Below are 11,244 nucleotides of genomic sequence, written 5' to 3' on the forward strand. Positions count from 1 at the left end.
TGTGGGTAGACTAGGACTCTGAATGCTGATGCCACCCTGCATGGCTGTGTGTCCTTGAGATGTCACTACATAACCTCAGCCTCACCTGCAAAAAGAGAATGACAGCACTCCAGATGGACCTAGATGGACATCGTGGGGCGTCGCCCAGCCAGCCTCCTGCCAGCAGAGGGCGATGCAGGCGCCTTACAAGAGCTGCAAGCCTGTCTGGGCTCCCTCCCTGGCGCCTCTCGTCGTGCTGTTTTGCTTCCGGTTGTTACGGAAATCGACGCTCCAAGGGGGACGGAGCTATTTCCGGTTCCTGGGTGGCCGGGGTGGCTTCGGGGCGTCTTCGGGGCGCCAGGTGTGATGGGCGGGAGGTGAGTGGGCCGCGACGCTCGTTGCCCCCTTCCCGCGAGCGCGCGTGTGGCCCCCCGGCTTCCCGCCCGGCCGCTGGGCCATCTCGCCCAGCTCCCCCTCCGACCCCGAGTCCACGCCGGCGTCGCGTGCTGCGCCTGGCCCATCCCTCCGGGGCAGTTCTGAGGCGGGGCTCGTGTCATCCCCGTAGAGCCGCCCCGCCCAGCGCCCGGGCCTGCTGGTCCCCAGTCCAGTGCGGGAGGGGAAGAGAGCGAGTGAATGAGTGAATGAATGAATGAGTTCACGCTGGCCTCCCCGCAGGTGACGCAGCAGCTGGGAGCTGCGAGAGGCAGAGGCAGGATGAACAGGGCCAAGCCCACCACCGTCCGGCGGCCCAGCGCTGCGGCCAAACCTTCAGGTGCGTCATTGTCCCCGCTCCGTGCAACAGGGGCTCCGCGGCGCGGAGGCTGGGCCGGGCCTTAGTGGCCAGCGAACACTGTTTCCAGGAATTGGGTTTAGCAAAGGAGCCCTGGATCCCAAAGCCCGAAAACAACGGTGCCTTTCTCCAGGATGCTGGTCGTCTGGTTTCAGACTGGGTCAGGGTAGTGGATGATGGTGGGTGGGAGGTGGCACAGTGCAGGGGCTAGAGGCACAGACTGAGCCAAATTGCCTGGGCTTACACTCTGGCCTTGCCACTCAGTGCGTGAAGTTGAGTGCATCATCTAACTTCTCTGTGTCTTTTGTCCTCATCTGGAAAGTAGCATCTGTTTCAGAAACTCTTCAAGAATTAAGCAAACTGGGACCAGCAGATGGTGTAATAGTTACGTTGCTGGGCTTCCATGTAGTCGACCACAGTTCAAGACCTGGACCCAGCAGTGGCTTAAAATTCACACTTGGCATGTGTGCATGCATGCTCAAAATCTGGAGAGGAGAATGGAGGAGAAGGGATTGCGGCATGGCCATTCCCTTGGGGGGTGATTTATTGCTTTCTGTTTCTCTGTCTCTTACTGTCTCTCCGGTGAGTGAATGCACAGTATATCAAAAAATAAAAAATAAAAATAATTTAAAAAAAAGAATTAAGCAAACTAATAGTCATAAGTCAGAGGTGGCCTCTTTGCTGTAAACTGTCGATGTTAGCATGCTAGGCCCAGCTCTGCTGGTGATGTGCTCAGTAACCTCGGGCTTGGTTCTTGCCTTCTCCGACCCCTGTCTGATTTCTTCTGAGATGAGGGAGAGGGGTTTGAATTGGTCTTTTCCACCGTGGGCATTGTGCATGTGCAGGTTTTTCTGTCTGCCTTCCCTGCAGGGCATCCCCCACCAGGAGACTTCATTGCTCTGGGCTCAAAGAGTCAGGCCAGTGAGTCAAAAACAGCGTCCACTCTGCTGAAGCCAGCCCCGTCTGGCCTGCCTTCGGAGCGCAAGCGGGATGCTACGGCTGCTTTGTCTGGCTCTTCGGCTCTGACTGGTCTCACCAAACGCCCCAAACTCTCCTCCACACCACCTCTGAGTGCCCTGGGACGCCTGGCTGAAGCTGCAGTGGCAGAAAAACGAGCCATTTCTCCCTCAATTAAAGAACCATCCGTGGTGCCAATCGAAGGTAAAGTTAGTAGGAGGACTTCCCCAGGGAACGTTTTCCACACTGATGTGATCTGCCAGGTTTTCAGCAAAGGCTGCCACTGGGCCTGTCTGGGTGGTGCAGGACATTAGGGGTCTGGGATGAGATGAGTCACTTTAGTAGAGAGCAGTTCCGTGCAGGTGCCTTTACCTCTTTCATACTCAGAATTCTGGTGACTGTCCTTTAGAAACTGTCTCATTCCTTTGCCAGGCATTCCTCTGGAATATCCACTAAGCACCCCCTTGATGACAGGCACTGTTCCGCACCTCGGGGTGGGGGCAGTAAACCTTATGAAGTGAGCCCTAGATCCTTGCTGTCAAAACCATGTGTTCTAGTGTGTTCTCACTCTGGGAGGAGGCAAGGGTACTTCGTTTATCCTTTCTTCTCAGTTACTAACAAAGAGGACTTATTCCCTCACCTTTCCCGGTCAGTGAGGCAACACAGCAGGCTGTGTGGCCTGTTGTTATTGCTGTTGTTTTGAGGGGGAGTATCTGCCCTGTACCCTCTTTGGTGCTATCTATCCTGTGGGGAACTGCCCTAAGAAGGCTAGGGCACTGGTCAGCTGTGGGGCATCACCCTGAGATATGCTTGCTGGGTTTCTAATGGCTTCCTTGGTATGCTGTGGCTTGGGGTGACCTCTGCTCTGGGTCCCCTGCTCTAACCAACCCTCCCGCACCGGCCAGTTCTCCCCACAGTACTGCTGGATGAGATAGAAGCCGCTGAGCTAGAGGGCAATGATGACAGGATTGAGGGAGTGCTGTGCGGGGCGGTGAAGCAGCTGAAGGTCACCCGGGCCAAGCCAGACGGCACTCTGTACCTGAGCCTCATGTACCTGGCCAAGATCAAGCCCAACATCTTTGCCACAGAGGGTGTCATTGAGGTGAGGGCAGGGATGGCGGGCGTGATGGGCCTGGGCTCTTCGCTCATCCCGTCCCTCTCAGTTTGCCTCTGCCTGGGGCCACGCTGGCCTCGCCTTTGCTTGTGGGTGAGGCTGCTGGGTGACTGTGCTTTCTCTCTCAGGCTCTTTGCAGCCTCCTGCGGAGGGATGCCTCCATCAACTTCAAGGCCAAGGGGAACAGTCTGGTGTCCGTGCTGGCCTGTAATCTTCTCATGGCCGCGTACGAGGAGGACGAGAACTGGCCCGAGATCTTTGTCAAGGCAAGTGGCTTCTCCCGGGAGGCTCGGTGAGGTGACTATCACTGCTCTGGTGGTAAAGAGAGCTGAGCACAGTGCCCTAGGAGGAAGGGTGGCCCCACCAGAGGCCCTCGCAGGAAGAGGAAGCAAACCGGATTCGTTCTGTCCAGAGGGGCATGTGTCTGATGGCCCCAAGGTGTGTTGTGTCATTGTCTTTTCTGCACCGGGAAGCTAGCAAGCATTTGTAGGGCACCCTCAAGCAGTAGGGAGCAGGCCAGACAGTGTGCCGGGCTCTCTGGGCACACCTGAGGGTGTTGTTCGTCCTGCAGGTATACATCGAGGACTCCCTAGGGGAGCGGATCTGGGTGGACAGCCCTCACTGCAAGACATTTGTGGACAACATCCAGACGGCGTTTAACACCAAGATGCCCCCCAAGAGCATGCTGCTGCAGGGGGAGGTGGGGCGCAGTGGGGGGGACCTCGGTGCTGGTAAGAGACACAGGGTTGAGGGAGAGGTGGGGGACAGGAAGGGGTGTGCAGTCTGAGGTGGAGGCTGGGACACTCTATGAGTGTTCTGTTGTCCATGCAGGGAGCAGCCCTCACCCCTCCCTCACAGAGGAGGAGGACAGCCAGACAGAGCTGCTGATCGCGGAGGAGAAGCTGAGCCCCGAGCAGGAGGGCCAGCTCATGCCCAGGTAGGTGTGCTGCACAGCCCTGGTCCCCTTGGCTGTGGCTGGGAGGCAGGCTGGGCGGGGCGCCTCCAGGACAGCTTTCCTTCCTTCCTTCCTTCCCCCCTCTGGCCTAGGTACGATGACCTCACAGAGAGTGTGGAGGAATATGTTCTAGACATGCTCCGGGACCAGCTCAACCGGCGCCAGCCCATTGACAATGTCTCGAGGAACCTCCTGCGGCTTCTCACCTCCACCTGTGGCTATAAGGAGGTGCGGCTGATGGCAGTGCAGAAGTTGGAGATGTGGCTACAGAACCCCAAGGTGAGTCGGAGTGGGAATGGATCACGTGCCTTCCTGCCAGATCCCACCAGTCTGAGACTGAGGTCAGTCAGGTTCTTCCCATCCTCCCCTGCAGCTGACTAGGCCAGCCCAAGACCTGCTCATGTCCGTGTGCATGAATTGCAACACGCACGGCTCGGAGGACATGGATGTCATTTCTCACCTGATCAAGATCCGCCTCAAGCCCAAGGTTCTCCTGAACCACTACATGCTGTGTGTCAGGTGTGCTGCAGGCAGGGTGGAGGTGGGGTTGGCCCCGGGCTGGGTCTACTTACTTGCCTTGCTCTTTTGTCCAGGGAGCTGCTGAGCGCTCCCCAAGGTGAGTCGGAGTGGGAATGGATCACGTGCCTTCCTGCCAGATCCCACCAGTCTGAGACTGAGGTCAGTCAGGTTCTTCCCATCCTCCCCTGCAGCTGACTAGGCCAGCCCAAGACCTGCTCATGTCCGTGTGCATGAATTGCAACACGCACGGCTCGGAGGACATGGATGTCATTTCTCACCTGATCAAGATCCGCCTCAAGCCCAAGGTTCTCCTGAACCACTACATGCTGTGTGTCAGGTGTGCTGCAGGCAGGGTGGAGGTGGGGTTGACCCCGGGCTGGGTCTACTTACTTGCCTTGCTCTTTTGTCCAGGGAGCTGCTGAGCGCTCACAAGGACAACTTGGGCACAACCATTAAGTTTGTGATCTTCAATGAACTTTCCAATGCCCGGAACCCAAACAACATGCAGATCCTCTACACTGTGCTGCAGCACAGCTCGGAGCTGGCACCCAAGGTGGGGCCCACAGGGCACTGGCAGCCGTGGGAGGCGAGCATCCCCTGGGTCCGGGCAGGCCTCAAGCCTGATACTGCTCCTCTGCACTGACTGGAGCGGCGCGTGTGGCATCATCTATCATTTGAGTGCTGTGGTAGTGCCAGGGCAGTGTGCCCAGGGTCCTGGAGGGGGCGAGAGCTTTGGAAGCACAGTGGAGTTTGACTTTGAGTTCTAGAGAAGGTACAACTGTGATCCCTGATGTCTTTCTTGAGAACTGAGACTCAGTTCAGGAAGGAGCAGTACTGAACCCTTTAAAAAAGCTATCAAAGTTTTCAAGCCAGGCACCCCTCAGCCTTCCTAAATGGCGCTTTTCTGCAAATTAAGCAGGGGTCCCTATGGCCCTCCAGGCCTGCCTTTGGGTCTTGGTCATGGGGCCCCTTGGATTCAGACATCTCTTGAAGAGAAGGACTAGAAAAGCACCCTTTCTGACACACGGGGTTAGCAGTGTGTGAAAGGACAAGGTTGGCGTGTGCCGGTTCCGATGATCGGGCTGCCATCTCCATAGCCCAGCACGTTAGGAGAATTGGTGGGTCTATGATTTCAGGTGGGGATCTTCAGTTCTGCCGTCCAGTTTCAGGTCGAGGGTGGGTAGGAGCTGAGGTGGCAGGTCCATTTCTGTGGCTTCGCTGCCTTATGTTTGGTGCCGCCCCCCCCCACCCCTCATTGTGTGTCATCATAGTCTAGTCCATTTTTTAACAAGGACTATCCTGTGTGCCATCTGCTGAGAGAATGGGTTGACTTAGTCCCTGCTCTCTCCGCTCTCTGTCCCAGAACAAGGTGCTCTGTGGTGCCCTCACCTGATTGTGCTTCAGAGGAGGGCTTTCTCCTCGGATGGTTCTATGGAGGCTTCTTCCAGGGTCAAGGAAGGCCTTGATGGCAGGAAGGCCTCTGTTACAGAGGATGCTGCTTGTGGTGAGGGCCCTGTTTGGGAGCCACCATCCAGCAGCGCCTTGTGTGGCCTCTCTCTGCCCAGTTCCTGGCCATGGTGTTCCAGGACCTCCTGACCAACAAGGATGACTACCTGCGAGCCTCACGGGCCCTGCTCCGGGAAATCATCAAGCAGACCAAGCACGAGATCAATTTCCAGGCCTTCTGCCTCGGGCTCATGCAGGAGCGCAAAGAGCCCCAGTACCTGGACATGGAGTTCAAGGTGCCTCGGTTTTCTTTGTTTGTCACAGATGGTGTCACCTTGCTACTCCCCACAGCCTGCCTCTGCTGGGACTGCATGCTTGTCTTTCAGCCCAGGTCACAGCTTAGCTCTCTGGTTGTGGGTACACCCACATGCCCACATGTCTGCTGTGGGGGCTGAGTCGTGGGTGAGATGAGTGACGGTCGTTCTCGGCAGCTGGTCCTGAGGGGTAGTGTGGGCTCCACCCTGGGCCCTCCATAATGTACCTGCCGTGGTGTGCTCTGCCTGCAGGAGCGGTTTGTGGTCCACATTACAGACGTGCTGGCCGTGTCCATGATGCTGGGCATCACGGCTCAGGTGAAGGAGGCTGGTGTTGCCTGGGACAAAGGAGAAAAGAGGAGTAAGGACGTGGGACAGGCTCAGCCCTCCTTAGTCAGGGTCTTGGCAGGGACAGTAGGGCCATGCTGCTGATAGGCACTCCCAGAGTTGCAGGCAGGGGCTGCCAGAGGGCGGGGGTGGGGTGGGGGAGTGGCTGTCATCTCACAGCATAGCCACTAGAGAAGATAAGGAAGCTTCTGGAAACTGTAGTTCCTTGGTTCTGCTCTTCTAGACGGAACATCAAGCACTGCCCGTGTTGTTTGCCTTAGAATGCTGATATCCTGTTGTGGCTGCACTTCAGGTTTGGTGGCCAAGGACAAGGAGGGAAAGAAGGGAGATGGTGTTTAGCTCCGCCTCGTTTGTTTCCTGATTAATTTCACTAGGAAGTGTGGCCACAGAGGCCGTTTAAGTGATTGGCTAGAGTGAAATCATGTGGAACCTGGGGATTCCAGTTTCCCAATCTTTCGTGGACCCTCATCCCTCGTTAGGATTGTTGGTGACTCCCTGGAGTATATTCCAGCTGAGCTAGCGTCCGTCTCCACGGTCCCTAACTGGTTGAGATGCTAGGATGCTCCACGTCAGTGCCTTGTGACATCCAGCCTCCCTCCTAGTGCTTGGCCTTGAGCTAGACCCAGTGGGCATTTGTCGCCTCGGACTGCGTGGGCACACGGAGGCACTAAGTCTGCTTGTCCGTTTCAGATCTCGAAGTGCTGCGCTCGTTCCAGAACCAGATCGCTGCGATCCAGCGGGATGCTGTTTGGTGGCTTCACACAGTGGTCCCTTCCATCAGCAAACTCGCCCCCAAGGACTACGTGCACTGGTAGGCCCCAGGATGTCGACAGCTACTTTCCAGAACCCCCGCCCGTGCTCCTGCCGACCTTCCCAGCAGCCTTCTGACGGCGAGCAACAGGAACCTGTCACCTCCGTGTGTGCATAGCAGCAGTCCCCCATGGACATAAGCCATCCTGCGTGTGCTTTGCACTCTCACATGGAGCCCCTGCTTCCCGGTGGGTGGGGCTGTCTGGGTCACATTTCTCTCACAGTGATTTGGTAAACGCACTACTGTTGCCACCCACCATCCTGCCACCTACTCTTACAAGTGTCACAGTTAGTGCCGTGAGGAGGTACCAAGCTTAGCAGTCACATGGCCCCTGCCTTGAGCTTTTCAATGTCAATAGCTTTGAACCCAGTTGAGCCTGTGGGAGGGGGCCCTCACTTAGGGCCAGTAGAATGGGGACAGTCCCCTGAGCACCAGTATCCTAACTGATCTCTCCTGCCCCCTCTCTTCCCTCAGCCTCCACAAGGTGCTCTTCACAGAGCAGCCGGAGACCTACTACAAGTGGGACAACTGGCCTCCTGAGAGTGACCGCAAGTGAGCACCGCCATGGGTGGGAGGGTCTAGCTGTGGCTGGTTTGCTGCTGCCAGCCAGGGCGACTGCAGTAAGCCCTGGGCAGAGTCTGGAGCCAGCTGTTTGTTCTCACTGGGCAGCGGCCTGCCTGCAAACCCTGGGTGCTTCTCTTCTCCATTGGTGTCTGTAGAGCCACCTACTCCCAGTGATTCAGCCTGTGCCCAGCCTGTGCCCTAGCTCCTGCCTTCTCGACATTGCTCAGGACATACATGGGCACCTCACCCTCCACACATCCCTGAACCCTGTCGGCCCCTTACTTGCCTCCAAACAGCCACAGGCACTGTCCTTCCTCAGTCTCCAATGTAGGGGCTCTGTGTCTCTCTAGCCTGGTTGGGCCCTGTGCATGTTCTAGAATCACACCCTCCTCCATCCCCACCTGGAGTTCCTGTTGCCCAGTCCAGCTCGCTCATCTCTGACCCACTCTGAGCCCCTTTGCTCCCCTTCATGCAGCAGTTTTTAGTTATACTTTAGAGGGTTCTGCACAGTGTCTCTGGCCACTGGCTCTGAGTTCCTTAGGGGTGGGAATTATTTCAAAGTCTTCATGGGATGACAGACGCTCAGTCCTGGTGGCATAAGGAACAAGACACTGTGCCCATAGCTGCCAAAGCACTGGTGGGTAACTTCTGTTCTTGCCCTACCCGGACAAGACTTAGAGCTGGGCTTCTGTCCCCCAAGGTGGTACTCAGATCTAAGAGGAGCAAACATGTGGGGAGATGGGCAGTCCCTCCTCCTCTGGCCTTGGCACGTGGCTGCAGGGAGCTCTACTCGGGCCCTGGCAGGTTTGGGGTCAGCCCCCACTGAGCCCAGCCTTTTCCTGTGCTGCCCACAGCTTCTTCCTGCGCCTCTGCTCAGAGGTCCCCATTCTGGAGGACACACTGATGCGCATCCTAGTCATCGGACTGTCTCGGGAGCTCCCGCTCGGCCCTGCAGACGCCATGGAGCTCGCTGACCACCTGGTGAAGCGTGCTGCAGCCGTGCAGGCGGATGGTAATGGTCTCTTGGGCTTTGCCCAAGAGGTTTATCCTGGACTGCTCTAGTGCTGGCTCCTGTGCAGGGCAGAGATCCCCTTGCCCCTGTGGAAGCCATCTGGCGCCAGTACATGCCTCTGCAGATACTGCAGATGCAAGTCTGCCCACTTGGGGAAGCCATGGTCGGCTGGATTTCACACCCCTCTGCTCCACTGTAAATTGTTCCCTGCAAGGATTGGGGATTCCGAAGTGCATGTGTCTTTGGTGAGGATTTGGTTTTGGCATTATTTTTGAAATTTATCTTGGTGTTTGCACATGTTTTCTGTGTGATTGAACCACAACAGCACTTGTGTCAGACTCACCCCTGAAAGGGTCAGGAGAATGGTCTTTAACCTGGCACGTCAGTTTCCTGGGAGCCAAGACTCGAAGCCTACAGTATGGCAATTAGGCCTCAATGACTTGAGGGCTGCTCCTCCCTTCTCTAGGCTATCCCTGGCTGGCAACTCTGCCCTAATAGGTCATGCTTTCTCACATGGCTGCTATACCCTTTCCAGGCTGTACCTCCCCCCGACCAAGACCCAGCTGACATGCCCCCAGGTGAAAATGTCCTTCAGTTTCCCAGTCAAAATCAAAATGCTGCCTCCACTGCCCTGGCTCAGACCTGCTGCCTGGTCTCCAGGTGCACCCTGTCCTGTGATACCCCCAGTCAGTTTCCCCACCTGCCCTCTTCTGTTGGACAGGACCATGTCTTCCCACTCTCCGATTCCTGAGGGTGAACCATGCACCTTGATTGTGCAGTGAGTGAACTGATGGGCTTCTGGAACCTGTGTGTGGCTCTTGGGTTTTAGATGTGGAAGTGCTCAAGGTGGAGAGAATCCAGTTGATCGATGCTGTACTGAACCTGTGCACCTACCATCATCCGGAGAACATCCAGCTCCCACCTGGGTAAGACTCAGCCTCAACAGCCTGGCAGCCCTATGCTTGCCCTACCCCTGGCTGCCCCCAGGGCGAGCTCTTGGTAGGCCGTGCTCAGAATTGTGAGGCATAGCTGGGTGCTGAATGACACAGGCTCTGTTCACCCACTGTGATCTGGATTCAGGTAATCCCTTTCTCTTTCCTCCTTAGCATCTTTAATTCATTCATACTTTTCCTGGTGTGTTAACAGATACATGCTTTATGTATGTATATATTTGTTATTTCTAAAATTTGTCTAAGGGCACATCTGCTTGTCAGAGGGAGAGGGAGTAAGCACCACTCACTCCCCCCTGGTCACGCCACTATCCCTTCTCTATTTCTTCGTCCTGTTGGGATTTTGGGCACACACACACACACACATAAGCTCAAAATGTTTTTAAAGCTGGTGGGGTCAGGATTTGAACTGCAGTTGGCCATGAGAGATCTGGTTTCCTTAACCACTAGTCCACAGGGCTGGCCTAACATCCTTAGACAACAATGAATTTATGACCTATTTGTTAATGGTTTATAATTTATATACACTTCATTTGTTTAAACTGGGCAACTCTGTTTTTTAGTATGCTTACAGGTTGTGCAGCCTTCACTAGGATATGACTTTAGAGCTTTTTCATCCCCCTGAAAGAAACGATTATGTAAAAATGTGTCACGACTTTCCCAATGACCCAGTAGTACTCATTATTGCTCCATTCCTCCCTCTTTCCCCTCCCCCTCATGACAGTCCTCAGCAACCACAGATCTACTGTCATTGCTATGGATTTGTCTGTGTTGGACAGTCTGTATCAATGGAATCACAATATGAGGTCTTTTTTGATGGCTTCCCTTGGCATGGCCTTTTTAAGATTCGTCCATGCTGTAGCTTGTGTCAGTACTTCTTTTTTTTTTTTTTTTAATGGCTCATTGGGTGGGTGTACTATGATTTGTTTATCCACTCACACAGTCAGTGACCACCTTTGACTGTTGTGAATAGTGTGGCTGTGAACAGTAGTGTGCAAGTTTCATGGTTTCAGTTGTCTTGAATAAGTACCAAGGAATGGGATTGCTGGATCACAATTATTTTATTTTATTTTATTTTTAACAGCACTGTGCAGCTTTATTAACCATTCAAGTACAGTAGCATCTCGTAGGATCGGGGCAGAACTGGGATGGAAAAGTGAACAGATATTCAGCATCTAACAGTTCCAAAAAAGCCACTACATACTCTTCTTCACACACAGGATTTCACAGAGCCAATACAGTACTAGCCATTAAGCCAGCACACCGAGTGCGCTGAAGTAGAAAAGATGCAACGAGAAAAATAGCTACATTAGAAAGACCTTCAACACTTGGGAACCAGCAGTTAGCGTAATGGCTATGTCGCTGGACTCCCATGTAGTCGACCGCGGTTCACGTCCCGGACCCGGTGGCTTAAAACTCACGCCGGGCGCGTGTGCGTACGCGCCCAAGATCCCGAGAGGAGAATGGAGGAGAAGGGATTGCGGC

The 11,244-nt window shown here is 55.1% G+C and overlaps 1 protein-coding gene and 1 long non-coding RNA gene across 7 annotated transcripts in view; one reads left to right on the top strand and one right to left on the bottom strand.

Moving 5' to 3' along the window:
- Window positions 1–263: 263 nt before the first annotated feature.
- Window positions 264–11,244, top strand: part of INTS1 (integrator complex subunit 1) — a 35,962-nt gene continuing 24,981 nt past the window's right edge. For 2 of the 6 annotated variants that reach the window (XM_027768040.1, XM_027768042.1), the window contains exons 1-15: window positions 538–751; window positions 1,640–1,930; window positions 2,632–2,828; window positions 2,969–3,106; window positions 3,412–3,571; window positions 3,672–3,777; window positions 3,882–4,074; window positions 4,169–4,314; window positions 4,726–4,867; window positions 5,880–6,056; window positions 6,327–6,435; window positions 7,113–7,233; window positions 7,708–7,785; window positions 8,652–8,809; window positions 9,639–9,735. In XM_027768040.1, the coding sequence (XP_027623841.1) occupies window positions 625–751; window positions 1,640–1,930; window positions 2,632–2,828; window positions 2,969–3,106; window positions 3,412–3,571; window positions 3,672–3,777; window positions 3,882–4,074; window positions 4,169–4,314; window positions 4,726–4,867; window positions 5,880–6,056; window positions 6,327–6,435; window positions 7,113–7,233; window positions 7,708–7,785; window positions 8,652–8,809; window positions 9,639–9,735 (2,240 nt within the window). In that variant the 5' untranslated portion in view covers window positions 538–624. Of the gene's footprint in view, window positions 357–537; window positions 752–1,639; window positions 1,931–2,631; window positions 2,829–2,968; window positions 3,107–3,411; window positions 3,572–3,671; window positions 3,778–3,881; window positions 4,075–4,168; window positions 4,315–4,486; window positions 4,652–4,725; window positions 4,868–5,879; window positions 6,057–6,326; window positions 6,436–7,112; window positions 7,234–7,707; window positions 7,786–8,651; window positions 8,810–9,638; window positions 9,736–11,244 lie in introns of those variants that run through there. The other 4 variants (XM_006167880.3, XM_027768041.1, XM_027768043.1 and 1 more) reach the window with 3 other exon arrangements.
- Window positions 10,842–11,244, bottom strand: part of LOC106733814 (uncharacterized) — a 628-nt gene continuing 225 nt past the window's right edge. Inside the window, exon 2 of the long non-coding RNA XR_001369693.1 lies at window positions 10,842–11,078. This is a non-coding gene — a long non-coding RNA (uncharacterized LOC106733814). The remainder of the gene's footprint in view (window positions 11,079–11,244) is intronic.

This window comes from Tupaia chinensis, unplaced genomic scaffold (genome assembly GCF_000334495.1).
Source record: "Tupaia chinensis unplaced genomic scaffold, TupChi_1.0 Scaffold145208_1, whole genome shotgun sequence".
In the NCBI taxonomy this organism is placed as follows: Eukaryota; Metazoa; Chordata; class Mammalia; order Scandentia; family Tupaiidae; genus Tupaia; species Tupaia belangeri.